The sequence below is a fragment of the Plectropomus leopardus genome, chromosome 5 (assembly GCF_008729295.1).
Source record: "Plectropomus leopardus isolate mb chromosome 5, YSFRI_Pleo_2.0, whole genome shotgun sequence".
NCBI classification, from domain to species: Eukaryota; Metazoa; Chordata; class Actinopteri; order Perciformes; family Serranidae; genus Plectropomus; species Plectropomus leopardus.
Window position 1 is genome coordinate 22,016,352 of NC_056467.1, and position 20,717 is coordinate 22,037,068.

Consider the following 20,717-nt stretch of genomic DNA (forward strand, 5'->3'; position numbering starts at 1 on the left):
GTTCATTGTCCTCCATGTGTTTCACTTTAGAAAAGCTGTTTTTTTTTTTTACCAACATCTGACACGGATATTGAATTAGATAAAAAAAAATCATGTTTTATGTTACAATAAACATTAATACACTAAACTAAACATTAAATAAATAATAAATAAACATTAAACTTAATTTTGAGTGGCATGGGAAAAAAAGTATTAAATCTATCACGGCTTAAGCTGCAGGAAGCCAGCTAACCCTAAATTCTAACTGGGAGATATTTTAGCTGGTCGCAATCTGCAATTCTCAACACTAAATACCAATAAATCCATCTAAATCTTACATATTATTCTTTTAATTGCAATTTTTGGTGCTTGTACTTCCTGACTATTTCTGCTTCATGTTACTACATTTTCAGTGGTAGAAAAAGGAACTACAGAAAGCAGGCTACATTTAGTTCAGTCCTGTTAGCACATTTTTGAGGTGCTAAAAAGTGAAATATTATAATATCCTTTTTATGTCACTAAATTTTATAATATTAGTTATAAAGTATATAAAGTCATGAGAATTAGTCACCTTTTCCAATTTCAACAAGTTATGGACATGCTATTATCTCAGTATTAGCAATCCAGCAATATAATAGACTGCACATTATTCTTAAATGGGCAATTCTGCATAATGAGCAGACTATGACTCCATTAATCAGTTGTTTAATTTGTAAAATATATGAAAAAAATACCCAGAGCCCAAAATTATCTTCACAATGCTTGTTTGTTCAAACAATAGTCCAAAATTATGTATTCATTGTTTTGTTTAAATAATTAAAAGGAAAGATAGCCAATTCCCACATGTAAGAAGCTGGAACCATGAAATATTTATCATGAAAAATGGAAGAAAAAAACATTATCCAAATAGATGCTAATTACTTTATGACAATAGATTACTTGATGAATTGTTTCAAATTAACTTCTGTGTTTTCATTTGCTTTTTTTGTGCAAAAATGTTAACAGGTAAAACAACTAGTAACTCTGGAATGCAGTGGAGTGGAAGCATAATGTGGTGTGAGACTAAAATACTCAAAATACAGTTCTTGTGTACATGTACTACTGTATTAATGGCAAAAGGTTGTTGTCTGTAAGACAACATTGAGGGCTTAATAGCATTAACACACACTACAGGAGCATCAGGGCGGAAGATGGACCCTCCACAGACAGGAAATGCCTGAACACCATATTGCCAGACATTGATCTGTAAAGTCAACACCAGTGGACCAGAACTCATTCGCAATATTGCATCTAAACAAATATTAACAAAATAACTGGTGCTGCAAAAAAGAAAAATTAAATGAAAAGATCAACAGAATATTTTGCAGTAGGTCTACCTTACTTTAGCATGAAAATATCAAAATCCTCTGTAAGAAGGTCTGAACAGATGACCCTTCTAAGGTTCAGTTCATTTAATTTATCTTGGTGTTGTATCTATTTTCATTGCTGAGTGAAAGGTACCGACAGCAGCAGCTTGAATCCCTGCAAATAAACAGCAGATGGCAGTGTTAAACCAGATATTATGGCAGCTGTCAGTGCACCAGACACAGCCAAATAACAGCACCATCTTGTGTAAATATTTGGGCAATAATAATATTCATATTACGAGAAGTCAATTTTGTGATTCTTCAGAATATATGTAATGCATTTATGTAAAAAAAAATTCTGTTCCCAGTCACAGAAAACAAAAGCTGAAACTGTTTTGCAGTAAACTAAAGTGAGTGCCCTCTGAAAACAACTCTGATCCACCCACTAAAATCTATAAAAGACAAAGAGAGCAGAATGAAATGGATGGACTTGCTGCCCTGTTTGAATCCTCCTACACCATCAGACCATGCTCACTCTTGCAGTGCTGTAATATATGTTTTTAAGCACTTTTTTCCTTTGTTGCAAGGCCTCTACTGGCTGCCCTTTGCTGCATCTCATGGAAAAATGTTTGCTGTTGTTTTGCAGATGTAGCGTACTTGTTATATTGTTATTTGAATATAAGGGCATTCAAATTACAAATTTGTGGAGGAAATAGTGATGTTCAGGCTGTTTGTTCTGTAGTCAGTTAATGTGTATCTCACTCTGAGCCAAATAATGACACCATCACTGTAACACTGTGTCATGTTACAGGTGTTGTTTGTAGACACCTTCATTTCCTGTGATTTGTTTCTTGCATCGGTGCATCATTTAGCACAGTGAGTGTATATCTTTCACGATATGAAAATTGCAGCACTGTTGGTTTGGGATTTAATTTCCACTCGTCTATCCGGTCTCAAAACCATGAGCCCTGTTCCTGTAAGCTTGACAGACAGGTCTAACACCGACCAAGCTATTTAAGGTGTGCACTGTGTTGAAATAAGCGCAGGAAATGAAAATGTATCAGCACGCATTATTATGCAAAATCTACAGCGGAATGAAACAGCAAATTTTCATTCACATCGAAGAAGATTATAACACTGCAGGTGCTGCAGGTTAAATAAATGAAATAAGTTTATGTTTTATATTTTCTCCAATAAGTGTTGACATTTGCAGTATGTTAGGAAACATAACACAGAGATTGCCACCGTGTTACAGTATCAATAAAACAGCTGTTGGACTTTATTTGTGCAAAATGTTGAAGAGGCCTCACAGTCATGAACATTCTAGCTTAGGTTATTGTTTATTTTCATATAAATCTACATATTTGTATTTTACACACCTAGCCTTTGTTTATAACTTCTATTTTCATTCGAGACTCAGTGCTCCTGTCACACATGAGCGAATGCATGCAAGTGACCGTCATGTTCATGCTGTATGTGGAAAGTGATGGGTGTATCTGGCCAGGCAGCATGCCTCACATGGGGCAGTTTGTATTTTTCATGGCCAATATCAAACAATATTTGGCTGAGTAAACATGGCAACAGTCAATTTCTACCCCACACATATCTCTGCTATTGGTTGAGGCTGCGACCAAAGTTGAAATCCACATGAGGGCCAATTTTTGCTACCAAAAGCAAATATTTTATTCGCCACTTTGCTCTCACTGAATGGACGTAAACAGGAGTCGAATATTAGCTAATGTAGATTTTGCACATGTGACCCCACCCTTATTACTGGACTTGATGTGAGCGACAGCAGGCGGACATCAGGTTGTTTCCCAGTGAGGATGTCCTCAACCATCCTAACCTCCTCATGTCGATCGTTTGAGAAACTATTCACCCTGGCTCTCATTTGGCAAAGCTTTTCACGTCTTCAGCCTTTTGTGGAGCAACAGTAAGCTCTTGCTTAGGTTTGCTCAGAACTCAATCAACTCCCTGAATGTTTTTGTCGATCATAGTATATCTGGACACTTTTTCATACTCCGTTCACCAGAATTCGCTGTATGTTAGGAAGAATATTCAGGGCAGAGCTTTTAATTTCAAGAGCCGCTCACGTATATTTTTGCAGTATTTTTAATTTCTTTGTGTTCTAAACCAACATGCTGCTTACATTTGTGAATTAAAATCGAATATTTGGTCGTTTAGAATGTGTGGATGTTGATCTTATCACAAAGGAGAAATATGGATCTCGTGACTGCACCAGTTAGAACCACTGTTCTAAGTAAATGTTACAACATCAGTTCTGCCTCTCTGTCCCTCCTTCCTGCCACATCCCCCTGCATTTCCATTAAGCTTTATTGCTATTCTCTGACTGTCTGCCACAGGCCCTCTGACTTTCTGTATCCTGGTCACCTGACTCCCACATTCTCCTACTTACCTGTGTCTCATTTCACAAGCATCCTGCAGTGCATATTGCCTTTTAGCCCATTTTCCACAGTTACCAGATTCTGTGATACCTTCAGCCTTTAGCCTGTAGCCGAACCTGTCTGCACTTTCCCCCGCCTCATTCTTGCTGTCCACTGGACCTTACACAACCTCTGCTTGCCCAGAAATCCTCTGTGCATTCAACATTTGTTTGCATTTGGGTCCTATTCCTTACTGCCTCGCACCCAGCCACCTGACAGTAAAAGCTTTTAGATTTTTTCCTTGAAATGTAGTTAAAATACATCATCTCATCATCATACCCTAAATTTAAATGCGCTTAAAAAAACATGTTAGTTCTGAGGGCAGAGCCTTCAACACTCTAAATGCTCAAATACCTTCCTCCTCTTAGCCCACACCTCAGTCATATTCTCTTATGTTACAGCAGACAGACCGAGCAGTCTGCAGTGAGTAACTTAGTAATCTAGTTTTTATTATTGCAGAGAGTTCTGCAATGCGCCCACAATAACTATTTTCTTGTGTATCTCATTTCAGACATTAAGGGAGATGTTAAAGCAAACTGGCATTGCAGACTTATAATGATACATCATTATAAAGTCATTCAGGGACAATGGACAGGCAACACAAATTCCAAAAATACAGTAAAATGTTCACTCTTAATGACTTTTAAAGAACATATATATTATTAGGGTAAAGTGTTGTACAAAGGTATACATTTGACTCGTGTTGGTGCATGTTTATGTGAGCTACATGATCCCTACATTTGAAGATAAATGACACATGGGCGGCATTGATAATGGCACTCCAGGTCCTAAGTGATTTAAAGAAATGCTAATGTATACTATATATGACTGTACATTGGTCATAACTGTCACACTTTCTTTGACGGATATTCTTATCACAAAGTAACCTTCTGTGGGTGTCAAAACCTGCTCTTTGAAGGTTTCCATAGAGCTCCCAACCCCCTTCCTGCAGCTATTATTAGTGTGCATGTAAAGCGAGACATTTTCTCTCCCGCTAATATTTCTGCCACTTATTGTTCTTTTCTAACTAACTCTGTAATTTAATTCACTCTTTAAGCTGTAGTCGGCGTTTCAACCTAAAAAACGTAGAGATTCCTCGGGTTGTGCATGTGCTATTTTTGGCCTCTGCTGTTTGGAGTGTTATTTTACATATTGAAGATTGCAGCTGACACACATTCGGCTATAGCTTTCATTAAAAAAGCCGCAGCCAGAGAGTGTCTCCTCAGAGCAGGAGCAGCTTGAGGTTCTGATAGGGAGGCGGCTCAGATTTTCCAGACATGACGATCAGATGGGAAAGGCTAACGAACAAAAGCAGGAGAAGGCAACGTTTCACATCATGGTGGCTGAGTGAGGGAGGCAGGAGCGACTTAATAAAAGGGATCAGAGGGGTTTTCAGCACGGCTCACAGCTTTTTTGAATTTACAGCAAGATTCATTTTACTTTAAAGTATTTTTGACAGTTATCACAGAGAGAGGTATATACTAGGGCTTAGCTGAATACTCAGATGAAAGGAGCATCCAATACAGATAATGTCCACTTTATGTAGACCAGTATTATCTGAGTAAAATGTGCCAATATCCACACTGATGACAAAGGAATACTCTAATTTGGGCAGCTTTGTTCAGTCTTTTACTCTTGCAGTCAGAACAGTGGTGTGTCCAAAAAAAATGTTTTCTAGTTGGCCCAAGTCATGCACCGACATATGCAGGGTGGCATAGCACTGCTGTGGGCACACATGTTGGCATTGCTACATATTTTAATTATTAAAGTTACCGTGTATAAATAGAAATATAAATAGACCTACCAATCACAACACAACAGAGTGACATCACACAAATGTAAAATAAAGCTTCCATAATTTATTCAAGAAATTGTTCCTCCAAAAGTAAATAGTGCAATAGCAAGTACAAAGTTTAGCCATAATTAAAGCACCTAAAAAAAGAAAAAAGAAAGACGATAGATAAGCCTGTGTGAACAAACTTTGTAATAGTTGTAGCAATTTATTTGTATGTGGAATTAGTCAGGCTAGGTATTACTCTGACACATTACTGCCTCTCAGGTTTAAGACTGAATTGCACCTATAAATGAAAATTTAGGGCTGCATTTAGCCCCTAAAAAACTAGCAAAAATGTTATTTAAACAGACGTGATGCTAACATCCTGTTGTGTTACACAGACTTTTAACATGATGGTGTTCATATCACTTTAGTTCAAAGGGTTATTTTGGCACGTGAAACATATTTACACCAAAGCAAGTGTGAAATGTAAACAAACATGTAAGTGTAATAAATAGAGGTCTACCAGACAGTTATTCATGTATATGTCGCCACTGATAATGTTAGACCTCTGACACGCCCACAGAATGGGAGAAGACATACCTACAAGCTTGTTTCACATCGTTGCACACTGTTTTGAGAATACATATAAATCAGATTTCAGGGATTTTCCGTGCCACCCCAGACACACCCCTGAATCAGAAATGATCTGAAGCTCAATTTTATGGATGGTTTTCTAATAAATGATAAATATAGAAAGTTCTGATCAACCCATATCATTTCCAGGCTTAAAATAAAAACTCCTAGTTATGCCCAACCCATTTCCAGTTTGGGCTCAACCCACTTCCAGCCTAAACTCCGTCCACTTCCAGTGCAGGGGCATCTTTACGTCTTGCACATACAATTTTTGTTTTTATTTCACACCTGCTTTGGCAGTGGAAGGTTCCCATGTCAGTAAAGCCCCTTTGAATTGAGATTTATACTCCGCCATATTAAAGGGCAGTGAGCCTGCATAACACAACAGGGTGCTCAACACACCACTGTTTCCGTTTAAATGAGCATTTGCTGTGTTATGTCGGAGCTGAACGCAGCCCAGATGCAGATAATGGTGTATTCGCTTATCACTAAAAATATTTTGGTATAGTTCGTACATTCCAATTGACTTGAATTCACCCTGTTTAACCCTGTGAAACCTGAAGGAATTGACTTCTTTCAGAAACATGGGAAGAGGGCAATGAGCAACAAAATAAGAAATTATCAAAAAATTGTTGAAATGTTTTTGTACGCTAATTTGCTCAGTGTTCAAAAGTTTACACACATGTGAGAGGCGTCTGAAAGCAGTACAAGAAAAGTGATGTTGCCCCAGGTCTCAAAGAGTTAAAGTACAGTTGGCAAATAAGCATATCACATTTCATCATCTTATTAGGTCAGACGTTATCAAGCATATTCAGCACTGGGCTGTAAATGTACAATATTTGAAACTTAAAAGTACTCCTCTTCTGCTTATTGTTTATAGTACAAACATTGTATCCCTAATTGTTTTAGTCTGAAAATATCATCCTCCAAAGCTTGTTAATTTGATATTTTTGATATTTTCTGCAATTATATTGCACACAAATATATTGTGCTAGGGCTAATAACTATTAGCAGTAGCTATCAAACACTTTCTTTGAAAATTTGAAAGACATTTTTAATCCTCTACATTTCTTTAGTAGTCACTAGTTACTTAACAGATTCAGATTCTGCTTGCAGAAAATATGATCACTGATTAACTGGTACGGATTTAACTTCCCAACAGTGTATAAAGTAGTTAGAAAAAGACCTCCCAGACCAGCTACAAAATTAAAATGCTTCTTACAGGTTTATGCATGACACAATTTCATATGTACCTTTACTTATATACATATTATTGATAATACTGTACTTTTATTGAACCTGTTCAGAACCCCTAAACCATTTCATTGGACATATTTTTCTAGGATGTATAGATCTATGATCACTTTCATCTGACTACACCCAAAAGCACAAACCTATTTGATTGGATGTCTTTGAGCCAATCAGAGTGTTCCGCATCATCTTAAATTGACTTCAGTTGAGCTGGGTCACAGTTTTCAACACGCATGGCCAACAGTGACTCAAGTGTAAGGCACCTTTTAAACTCTTTATTTTTATATTTGTGTTTAAACTGTGTTTGAATTCAACAGTAGATGTGATATTACGTATACATGTCAAAATATCATATGAAAGTTTAATTGCTGTTTTTGTTTTTAAATATACTCTGAATAGGGTCTGAGCAAATTATGAAAAAAGAAGTAAGTAGGATTTTACTCGGAACATTGAGCAAGTATTTTCACATTGTGGTATTGTAACTTTTAAATGAAAAACCTGACTATTTCTTCCACTGCTCCTTTTTTTAAATGAAATATTCTACAGAGAACGTTCCCTTTTGGTTGGTGCATCTGTTGCAAGTTTTTTAAAGAAAAGACCCTGCATTAACCTAATTTTAAATGCTGTTAGATCTCTTTTAATAAACAGATGAAGCTTTAGTGAAAGCCAAGCTTCCAGACACTTAGCAGGATAATTATGTACTGAAACTGTCTCCTCCATTCTGTACTTACTTATAATTTGCAGCCAGTGTGCAACTTAACTATGTGTTGGTTTATGCTCAGTGTGAAGTGGTGTTGGTGTCAGTATTCCAGAGAACATGTGAGCTGAATTATGTAACATGACCAGCACTCAGTATTCAAATCATTTACTTAAGTAAGATAGCAATACCACAGAATAAAAATAATCAATTACTAGTACACGTCCTGCATATACATTTTATTTAAGTAAGGTGCTTAATAGCAACATGTACTTTAAGTAACAAAGTAAACAAAATTTAAACACATAACTGTCAGTGTCATACTGTGGGATAATAATTGATGAATTCCGGTGTAAGCTGTACTTAAATGTTTTTAAACCCAATTGGTCAATGTGAGTATATTTTTTTTCACTGCTAAATATACTGTTTGGTCGTTCAGTATATAATACTGCATCATATTTTATAATATTTTTAGGTTAAAATATTAATCTGAATCATTACTAATCGCATGGCTGTGAAATAAGTGTAGTGGAGTAAAAAGTACAATTTTTTCCTCTGCAATGACGTGGAGTAGAAGTATAAAGTAGTATAAAATAGAAATACTTAAAATACTTCAAATTTGCACTTGAGTACAGTGAACATCTTTACTTGAATCTACTTTCCGTCCAATATAATCCTGATACACTATATGCATCAAATTAACATAACTTTGCATTTTTAGCAAAGGGTGGATGGACCTGATGCTGATTTCTTGTGGGGGGGGGGTGATAAGACTGAGACCTGATAGATAGACCATAAATCATCTCCATGGTAACCACCTAATCAATAAGCAGCCAATCAGTCAAGTGTGGTTAGATAAGGTTTTTAACAGGCGTACCCTGAAAAACACCCCAAAGGCCTTATTTACCAATCACTTAGCAGGTCAACATTTTCTCACCACTGGTTTGCCATGTTTCCCATGTAAACTGCAACCTCACTGTATTATCAGTGAGCTGTTGCATTTCCCTGTTGTAGATAATCGACCCAACTGATATTATAGAAATATTTCACTGCTTGAAAGATGGACTTTTCATAAAACTGTCCTGTCTATGCAGTAGAAAGATGCCAATACTATTGAAAGTGGTGCTACATGACCAGAGAAGACATAATGTGAGCCTGGCCATTTTTCCACAGGAAACTATATGGTAGCCAGCTGGTAATAAACAATCTCAAATTTAAGTTAAACAGTGAGCTAAAATATGCTTCTGAATACATTTTTGGTGAGAATTAGGTCACGCAGTACAAGAATCTTGGTTTATATTTGATCTGCACTGCTAAGTTTTTGATCAGAGTTTGGTCAGAGAGAGAAGGGGGGCAATTCTCTCTCTTGATCTGCTTCCATACTCTTTGTGTCCATGATGGCGAGCATACGAAAATAAGGACATACAATCTGTAGTTCGAGCAACAATCCCAGTACCAGCGAAAACCTGCCGAATGACATGTCACGCAGTTCTAGCTGAGAGATGAGCAGGAAGATCTGGGTGCTGGTACAATGGAGGGAAGTTTACCACAGTTGCTCTACACATACCACCCACATTGTTAGGCTACACAGCTGTTTAAAAATCTGAAAATATATACTCTGGGTGTGTCTATATGGTCATATTTTGTGGATAACTAAAAACCGATGCTGATATATCTCCTCATGTTTTCTCTTCATGAACCTGTCCATGGTGTCATCTTTGATTGAAATGAATTTAAATGTAATCACTGAGTACAAATGTTAGCAGGTAATCAGTAATTAGTGACAATTTTAATTCCACTCTCAAAAGGAACTGCCTAACCTCAACAGCTACAGTAGTTTGAATCATTTGGGAATAGACTGTACCGATAAGCTGGCTGGCAGGCTGAATCAGTTTGTGTTGCCAAGCACTGCAGGAAGTTTTTATATTGGTCGCAATGGGATTAACTCTCTGTAAGTTATCACAAGTAGAAAAACAATAACTGACTTAATGTGCCCCCTCTGTCTTTCTTACATACAGACGCACGCACACACACACACGCACACACACACACAAAACTCTTTCTCCTCTTGGCCACAGTAATTGAACTCCTTGTTCTCTTCTTGCTAAAGAGAAGCTGTCAACACAGTTTCACCCAGTGAATTATACCACATTCAGAGAGGTTAAATAGTGCTGTGATGTGATGCTATTCAGAACATAAGAAAAGTCAGAAATGAACAGGCACTGCATCTACAGCTCAATTAGCACCACTGTGGTATTAATAGCTTTCACAAGTCAGCTGATGCACAAGAGAAAAAAATGTTGAGACTTAATGATTTCAGTGTGATAAAGGTGAGCAGGCAGCTTTAAATTAAGATCTTTGCGTCACTTAAACACTGTACGTTTTCCTCTTGCTTGGAATATTAATTAACTGCACTGCATTATAGTTAGACTAACCAGTGATGAGCTCCATATCTGGCAGTAACGCACACCTTTAGAGAGAGACGTAAAGCCACAGGAACCATACGTGTAACCTCGAGCTGAATTAGGATAAACAAAATGATTTAGTGTGGCGTAACATTGGTATAAGATAACTTAACATTCATTTTTGTCACTTTATGAGGTAAAACAGCTTGCAGATTACACTTCAGTTCAGAACACTAAAAACAACGGACAGTGGCGCCTGGCATATTTTCCGTAAGAGCCACTATTTAGGTGGGCTGTTCAGAGACTCTACTGATGACCACTGAACATGACAAGTCATTCTCTTGTGAGGAGCAGTGCAGAGAATGAAAGTGACTTTGAGGCCTTAAGCCCTCCTGCCAACGCATGTGTCATTCAAATCTGCTGCTTCATAGACAAATAGACACAAAACCAAACAGTGGAGCTGAATCAGTTGGTGCTTGAATTCAAATCAAGATAGTATAATAACATGACACTGCACTGTCTATACGGGAAATTTATTTACACCATATGTAGGTAACTAAAACTGTAAATCAGATGTTAAAAAAACCCAGTGTTAACATCTGCAGAACTGTTTAAGTTGTAACATTGTAACTTTATAGCAATTATTTTTGATCCGAATATTTTTAATTTTTTAATAACAATGAACAGTAATTTAAACGCAACACTTTAGTTTTTGCTCCCATTTTTGACGTTTAAATTTAAGATCTAAGACTTTTTTATTCACTTAAAGACTGCAGACCTTTCACCACCAAAATCTAATCAGTTCATTCTTGAGTCCATGAGGATGTTTTTTAGCCAATTTTGTTTTTTAATTCCTCAAGGTGCTCTTCACAAGAATGAGACAGGTGAGGTCACAGGGACCTTGACCTTTGACCTATGACCACCAAAATCTAATCACTTAATCGTTTAGTCCAAGGGGACATTCGTACAAAATTTGAAGAATATCTCTTCAGTCCTGTGGTGGGTGGACTTTCTGTAAACATAATGCCTCCAGCCAAGACTGTTGCTGACACGGAGGCATATTAATGTCTTTTTACAAGATGAAACAACAAATTCTAGAAAGGCTTTTTACTGTGACTAACAAAGGAACACCTGTATAATAATGATGCTGTTTTAATCAGCATCTTGAGAAATAAGTCTTTTTATCCTAGATCTTTAATTTAAACTCATAAAAAATGGGAGCAAAACCAAAAGTGCTGCATTTATATTCTTGTTCAGCGTAACTGGGACTTGACTTAGTTGTAGATATCACATACACTCAGCTAGGATCAAATGGGGCTGTTGATTGCTTCATAAAGGTGAAATTTGTCAGAGTTGACTGATGACATCAGCGCCAACAATAGAAAGAGAGAAAAAAAAATCTGCAGAGGCACACATATGCAATATAAGGACAGTGGAACAACGAAACAATACATGTGGTGAATATTAGTTTCGGGATTCTGAAAACATTTAGCAAAAAAAGCAGCAAATCTTTTCATTTAAAAAGCTGGAGCTGGCATATGTTTGGTATTTTTGCTTGAAATTTGACAAATTGGTAATCAGAGTAGTTGCCAATTCATTTTTAATGAACTGGCCAATGTGACAATGACGATAAATACCCAGAGTACAGCAGCCAATCTGCAATATAATGATTACATTGTGTCCAGTTCTTTACAGTTAAAGACTGTTTTTATTATATTGTATGGCTGAAAATGTTTATGTGCACACTGAAGGACACTTTTCTAACATACATCTTGATTCTTCTTCTTATTATGAATAGGGATTTTAATCCCTATTTCAGAGTTTTAGGGCAAAAATGAATGCTCTTAAATTATTCTAAACTGTCCTGAAAAATATTTTTACAAGCAAAAATAAACCCACAAATAAAAAAAGTGAAACATCAGGCTAGTCTCTTGTGTAAAGCACTACTGACCACTACTGGACAAATGCATGAATTATATTTAGAGGCAGTATGAGACTACAGGGACATACAGAGCTTATAAAACACCATAAACAGACATGCTGCAGAACATCTGTTTGGCAGGTTAGGCAGCTGCAGGCTGATGCTGCGCGGGGCCCTCAGTGTACACATCCATATGTCTCTGCCACTAAAGCATGTGAGTCTGTGGATGCATTTAGCATCTATGCTTAGCCACATCAATGTACAGATTTACAGAACATGGGAAGAAAGCAGCAGTGCAAGAATTTCCTGGATTAGGGATGCCGTAATTGTATCATCCTGCTTTAGCCTTCCCCATTGTAGACATCAAAAAGTTGCCTGCTCACAGTAGTGACAGGCTGAGAAGATCCCAAAGGACAATGACCCTAAAAATAACAGAATGTGCTGTCCTTGAAGACAAATATCTATTAATTTTTCATTCCATTATTTTTTGGCAGGGCATCTAACAGACGACAGATACAGAAATCTTGCCTTGTTTCTGCAATTGTCAGAAAAGAAAAACACTGCATTGTCTTCTTCATTGATTGCTGTTCAAAAGAAGACTAAACTGTAACTTTAAATGGCACTGTATAGTCAAGGAGAAAGTTAACCTCTTATTTCTTTAGTTTCAGATCTTTCTAACCTCCCTTGTACCCATTAATGGGAATATCATTTTTCTGATCACTGGGAGGCTGCAAACAAGCACAAACATCCAAACTCAATAAAAGAGCAATCTGATGAATTATACATGCAACATGGGATAGGCCGTTTTCTGCAGAAAATAGTCCTGAAGTTGTTTTTCTGGGCAGCCGCTGGTCCCCGCTGCTTTCAAAATTTAGAAACATTTCCTGCTCCCTCCCTGGTCTTTGGTAACACGGCCATCCAGTTTCCTTTAACAGGGCTGGAAAACTAATAGTTTTGTTGCATAAGAGATTATCTTAACTGCTCTTATCTTTTCTCCGCTCTGGCTTGTAGGAAATCAAATTCTCTCCCAGAGAAAAAAAATTAAAAAAACAATCTCTCCTGCGGCCTCATGAAGCAAATGCCGTTATGTCATGTGTGTGTCGCTGTGGAAACAGGCTTTACACTTATTGAGGCTCATGCTGAAGAAGGCCTGCAGCATGTTCCCCTGTCATGTCAGCACTTCTGTAACTTTACGTGAGGGTTGGAGGAGGTTGTATAGGTAATGTGACCTTGTTTTATCATGCAGCAGTCACAGCACACTCTTGCACGCCTCCCCTGACAGTCATTTTGAGAATCTGACGGATGCGCCACCTTTAAAACGGCCTGGTCATTGAAAGTAACAATTCTTCACACAGCCCTCTCTGTGTAGTTTAAAATGTGAAACCCCTACGTTTTTCCTGTTTAGTCACAGGCTGTATGACTAAACAAGGACTCGATGGCACATAGCTATTGATAATTAGGATCTATAACTTATGACTCATTGCTTCAGTTGTAGATGCCACCGAGTCCTCTGCAGCGTAAAACCTCCCCTCCAGCAGTAGTCATGCTGCTTTCTTACAGGCGCATCATTCTTTAGAAGAGGTTAACACTCTTTAGTTTCCATCTCTGGATCTCCCACCTGCACCTGCTTACACTGAAAAATGTGCAGCACTGTATGTATGTGGTGTGGTGAGCCCAGCTGTGAGGGAGGAGCTCAGATAGTAGTATCACTCAGCTCCAAATCTGATCATGGCTGTATATTCTGTATGAAGCTAGCATTTTAGAGTAGTCTTTCCGAGCATTTATGGCTTGAAACCCTTCAAAAAGAAGCAGTGTTTACATAATTATGATCATTATAAAATTGTTGAATGGGCATTTTCCTCCTCGTGTAATTTTTTTTTGCCAAGTTCCTCTGTGCCCTTCTTTCCCATGTTGTTGAAAAATACCACTCCAATTTTCTCAAAATACTTGTAAAAGGCATCTGAGCCCAGCACAAGAAAACTGATGTCGATCCAGGTTTCAAAGGGTAGACTGTCCATGAAGGCACTATAAAGTGCACCATTGCTGACCCCCAAAAAACTCTAAGTGAGGCCCCTTCTAGCAACCGCATGACAACTGCATACTGTTAGAACAGTCAACTCGCTACCTCTAACTGTCGTACATACGTAAGGTGTTACCATATGCACAATGAAACAAGCATAGCTTTCTGGTGACTGGAAAAATGATACCAGGGAGTGTTGAGAGGCCTCCATAGCCTCCACCCCCACAGTCTACGATTGTCATTGTATGAGCTGCGAGAAGTTTGACTGAAGAGTTTGTTCCCTGCTCAGATTCATTTATTTAAACAGATTTAAGAGCCGTAAACTATTCCGGATTTTACAAATACTTAGAGAAATGAAATGACTTAGAGAAAAATCAGGAAAAACATGAACATAAATGTGTAGCCAAACTATGATTTTTTTTAAGCTGTTGTTGTTTTTCTTATTATTAGTTATCTGGCACCTGGGATTTTGACCAGGCTGGAAGGCACTGTTATAGAGAAATTCTAAAAAAAAGAAAAACCTGAATTCATGAGCGACTAAATGCAAATGCACACGGCCTACAAGAGGGGGGTCACTGAGTAGTTTGATGCGTATGAAAAATGTGTAAATTACATGATGTGGCCTTAACAGTTACTAGAACCTGAAACCTATGAAAGCAGCAACCAATTAGTGAATGGCTTTTGGAGGAACAGCATTCAATCCTGTAGTAGAGTTTCAGAGATTTTGGGGTTACATTTCAAGGAGCCCTTTTAAGGCTGTTGGGGAAGCTCATGATAGCCCAATACCTTAGTAAGACATGTAATTTGTCACCCCATATGTATTTAACATGCATAGGCCTTGTATGATGCCTTCAAGTGAGAACACAGACAAGCAAAATTGCAAGTTGTTGAATGTCCAGTGTGTAAGATTTATAGGGATTTAGTGGCATCTAGTGGTGTGAATTGCAGATTGCAAGCTGCTGAAACTTCTCCCAGTATACATTGCACAGGAGGTTTTTATCGAGAGCTGAAGCCCTGCACTTGCTTATTTCTCACCTTTTTTTTTCGATCCAGACGTCTCAGAGGGTTTTACTGGGAGCTGAATTATCCGCAGAGGACTCTTCCTCTCCAAAACAAGAGGAACCATTGATTTAAACCAGTAAAAACACAAAATAAATCAGATTCAGGTTACAAATCGGCATTTCACAGATGATGTTTGGGCTGCTAGCCCAACACTTGCTAATGTGCGCTCTCTCTTTTCTTCTTTTAAGCTAAGATTCAGACATTTGAGGGTTTTTTTTTACCAGGGCCCAAATTATCCGTAGAGGTCTCTTCCTGTCCAAAACATAAAGACCTGGTGATTCAAACCAGTAAAAACACTTTTATGTTAAAAAAATCTGTGTTTTTCCAACACTACTCATCACGAAGGGGTTACTAACCACGGTGGCCAACACGAAAACGCAAATGGCTCTATCAATAACCAGTGTTTGATTTGTCTGTTCTGGGGAACTATAGAAACATGGTGGTGCAACATGTTGGACTCTGTGAAGGGGATCTCCTCCCTGTGTAGATATAAACAGCTCATTTTAAAGTAACGAAAACACAACAGTTCCTATGTGATTATACACTAAAGAAAACATTCAATTTATATTCGATTTTTGCGAATTATATCCCCCTAAATCCTACACACTGGATCTTTAAGGGCTTAAAAAATGTACTGCATGGTTTTAGTGTGTAGTGTAAGGCTAAAATCAAACAGAAAAGGACTGCCATTAAATCCCAGTCACAACTGGTTATAAAACAGTGTGAAAAATGTTCAGTTGATGTGAAAATGTAACTCAGCAGTCTCTCACTGCAGGATTAAAAAGGTCTGCAGACAAAATGGAGAATATCTGAGTTTTAGTCACCTTTTGTAGATTTTCTTTGATTGCAGACAGAAATATGACAGTCTCCCCCCAAAAAGGAGGGGGTGGAGGGGCAGGCAGACAGACAGACACACACACACACACACACACACACACACGCCGAGACAAAACTGTCACAAATTCTGCCTAAAGACCACGATCTGCAAGACTAGTCTCGACTCAAACGATTGATCACCTACATGTTTATTATCCGGCGGCACACAGCAGCCAGTGCGAGCGTTTTTTAGGTGAGAATCAGAGCTGATGTCGAGCAGCCAGAGGCGCACAGGCGTTATGATCCCTCTGTGGTCATGCATGTAGAAACACAGGCAGTGAAAGTGAGGCAGCCTTATCAGTGGTAACCATGTGTGCGCAGTGGGCAGCATGATGGAGCTGCATCCTCGCGCTCGCGGCCATCGAAGAAAAAACAGGCGAACGGTATTGTATCTGTCGCCACACCCATCACATAAAGCCAGACACGGCGCGGTAGCGAGAAAAAAAGAGCGTTTTATGTCGGAGACAGCGACATGACAACAGCCGAGGGCTATGGGTGAGCGACAGATGAGTCACACACATTCACCAGCTTTCCCCCCCTTTTTTCCACATACAGTAAACCATAAACAACTGCATGGTGCCAATATTGATGTGAGTGCACAAATAAACGGCTGCGTGGATGAATGGATGATGGGCGGTGATGGTGCACGTGGGGCCAGTTTAGGAGAGAGGTATTTAAAGATGTGGACACGTCTCTCTGTCAATGCGCATGATACTGCGGTTCCACTACTATGGCACGCTCCAACTCACCTTGAATCGGCGCACGGCCGCTCTCCTGTCATTCGGGTGCGGGGCGTACGGAGAGCCAATACACGCCCCAAAGCCTCAATCAGCAGCCAATCCAATGACAGAAGAGGCGGACCTGTGGCTGCATTCTCACACTTGGTTTCACTATGCGCTCGTAAAACGGCTCCGTCTACTACAAACGCGGCGGTGCAGGTGCTCTGTCTCTTCGGGAGAGGATGCGGATGGAAGGACGGGGGAGGGAAGGGATGAAGGGAAACGCCACGAGGAAAGCAAATAGGATATGAAAAGGGGCTTTTGCTAAGAGACCGTGAGGTGCAAGGTCGAATATGAGAGATTGGTTGAACGGGGCACTTTGCGTGGTAATAGCTGGTCGGCAATAGTACTATGATTTGGTATGTGGCCACTCTGATAGCAAGTGTATTCAGCACCAGAGGAACGGCCGCTCAAGGTGAGTTGAAGTGCAATATATCTTGTGCCGCACATATGATTTCTGCTGTCTCCGTTGGTGCTGCTTTTTGCAATCGCATGGCATTTTTTTTTTTTTTTGCACGTTAGTGCATATGAACTGTGGGGCTAATTCATCCTAACAAATGGCTGCATATGTCACGTGAAAGTTCAGCCCTGGTTAAATCGTGTTAGAGGAAACAAATATCTTGAAACGGCCTCATATGCATGATATGTGTGGTATGATCCTTCACATGACAGTGATAAAAAACGCTCCACAGTGATTGACCATGACAAAGATGGCTTGATTGATACGGCTGTGTTGGCTTTAGGCCTGTATTGTGACATCCACGAGGCTCATTTGTGTGATAAAACCACGAGCAAATTGGTAATAACGTCCCCGCTGCTGATGGGGGGGGGATATGTGTGCATTGTATCATAGCAAGCAGTCCCATTTGAGTTCTCAGGAGAGGGGTGTGACCGTCTCAGCCTTCAAGATGGAAAAGTAACTAAATAATGCATTACGTGTCAGATAAAATGCACTCTTGAATTGATAGAGCCCATTGCTGCATGCATGGGATTCACATGCTGAATTTCACATTGCACATGGATACGGCCACAGTGCTGTGTGTGATGCTCTGAGCACACACAGGCTGCAAGGCTCGCCCGGTGCTGATCTGAGGGGCTCATAATAGGCTACTAATCATTCCTGGAGCCAAAAAACTGCACAATATCCCTTTTGTTCATATTTTTTTCCTGAGCACTTTCTATTGACCCATGTACTTACTTAACCTTGCTTTTCCACTGGTGTCCAGATGAGGGAGACATGTGCCAAGCTGTGGCCTGCCTGGTAAATGATCCCAATGACCCTACATACCCAGTCAAAACTGGTCTGCTTGCAGGTCTGGCTCCTCCTGTGATGACAGGTCCAAGCCAAGCACAATGTGAAAATGTTATCTGATAAAACATTTTTGATTTAGAAACAGAGGACCTCTTCTGGGGGTGATTGTTGCAACGCAGAAATTCTCCATTTTATGAAGGCGTAGACGTTGGGCCTAGTAATATCGACTCAGAGGTGTTGTCTGGTATCAGCACTGCACTGAAGGTGACTTACTTTTTTGAAAAAGGCTTATAGGCTGCACCAGAGAGTTACAAATCATAACACAGTCTAGCAGTGATTACAAATGAGAGCTGGTCTACTTCTCTATTGCTGTGTCCCAGAATGTAGCGTCTGGACTGAGTCTGGTGCTACACAGCATCTCTGAAATGCATGGTAACACCAAATGTGACATATTTTTCATCTCCTTTTGCTAGCACACCAACCTGTGATCAGAGTTGAAGGCTTTTGGGGAAAAAAAGATGCAGTTTTAATGTCAGAAATGCTTAGCTATAGTCAGTAATTGCAGCATAATCCATTGATAGGCTGTTGTTCAAGGTAGATATACCTAATGACTAAAGTAGTCACAGCAGATAAGGAACCCCCCGCAAAAAAAACCTTAACAGAGTTTTTAAATAAAATGTTGACTCTGGTTGCTTTGTATCATTGAGCTTTTTTTTATGGAGTAGCTTGATATTTTGGAGAAAATACTTTTTATTTTCTTGCTGAGTGTTTGATGAGAAACTGATCACGTCTGTCGATTCAGTAGGAAGCTACAACAAGCAGCCCAGTAGCTTAGCTTAGCATAAAGACTGGAATTATTGGGAAACAGTTAGCCTGCTTTGTCCGAATGCACAAAATTTGTAGTCAGACCAGTTTAATAATTACAAATTTGGCTATCCATACAAACACAGGAATGTGTTTTTTTTTTTTTTGTTTTATGGGGTTTTGGGTGCTAAACTATTGCATCCGATGCACTGTATACCTGATATGTGTACTATCGTTAACATACTTTTGTGTGAACTAACAGTAGTACGTACATTTTTGGATGGACTGAGCTGTAATTACCACATCACTTCCTGAAAAGCCTCTTTGCCAGTTTTGATATGTAACCATGATAACCCGTGCCAACCACAGCTCTACCCATATCCGCAATACCTGACAGTAAGCATGATGTACGACTTCAGTTTTTGGTTTTTCAGATAGTGATATCTCACACTGTCCGCCTGTCTATTAAGATGTTTGTTGACGCTACCGACTGTGGTGTAGTGAAGGGTATACACAAGTCTACGGGGTATACCCACCTCTTTTTCTGGCTGAGTGCAGTTACCCATCCATTAGCCAAAAAGTCATTGGAATATATAGGAGAGTGAACCAGCGTCCTCCTCTGTAACCTACTCATCTACAGAAATACACCCACTTTATCAACTACCACTACATCACTGACAGCTACACTGCAGACTCCACCTTTATTTTTATGGTACAGACAAAAAAGTATCATCAATCCTCTCATCCAACTCTCAGCAAGAAATTGAGTAAGAGTTTTTCCCAAAATGTAAAACTGTTCCTTTAGATAAGCTGCCAGCCGTCTCTATACACCTGCTAGTGATATGCATGTCAGCTGTTTCAGCACCCACCCTCTGCATCGAGAGCCAGTCTGATCCCATTCTGTTGAACTGGATGTCATACTAACAAAATGGTGGTCCACACCTGACCCTAATACCACCAATTAGAAAATGCTATATTAAATAAAGAAGGTTTGATGGGTTTTTCCATTGTCAGACTTGGAGGTAAGAGCACTAATTGCTTGTTTTAATTATTGTTTTCACTGCCTCACACATGAGAGATATTGGTCAGATTTCAAGGTACCACTGAACATAAATCAAAACAGATGGCCAAAGCATAACTTGCTCCAAAACAGTTGAGCTGAGATTTGGCTCCCCGTCTTGAATGGTATTTTGTTATATGTGCACTTTGCTCTGTGTTAGGAATGAATCTGCAGCAAGATTTATTTTCCCTGAAGAGAATTACATTTAAAAAAATGCTTAAATTCCCTAAAACAAGGCAGAATAGTTTTGTTTTTATTCAGTGAACATAGAAATTCCACACTGAGGCAATATGTCTAGATGAGGGCAGCAGAATATCAGTTTTACTGTGAAGGTAGTCTTACATAAGAAGTCGCATTACTGTAATTGCAATTTAAAGGCCAAAGACCATCAGATACAACACAATCCCCAGA

At 39.0% G+C, this 20,717-nt stretch overlaps 1 protein-coding gene across 1 annotated transcript in view; it reads left to right on the forward strand.

Moving 5' to 3' along the window:
* Window positions 1-17,376: 17,376 nt before the first annotated feature.
* The window catches only part of igsf9ba (immunoglobulin superfamily, member 9Ba), an 80,635-nt gene continuing 77,294 nt past the window's right edge, over window positions 17,377-20,717 (forward strand). Inside the window, exon 1 of the mRNA XM_042486012.1 lies at window positions 17,377-17,605. Coding sequence (XP_042341946.1) covers window positions 17,542-17,605 — 64 coding nt within the window. The 5' untranslated portion in view covers window positions 17,377-17,541. The remainder of the gene's footprint in view (window positions 17,606-20,717) is intronic.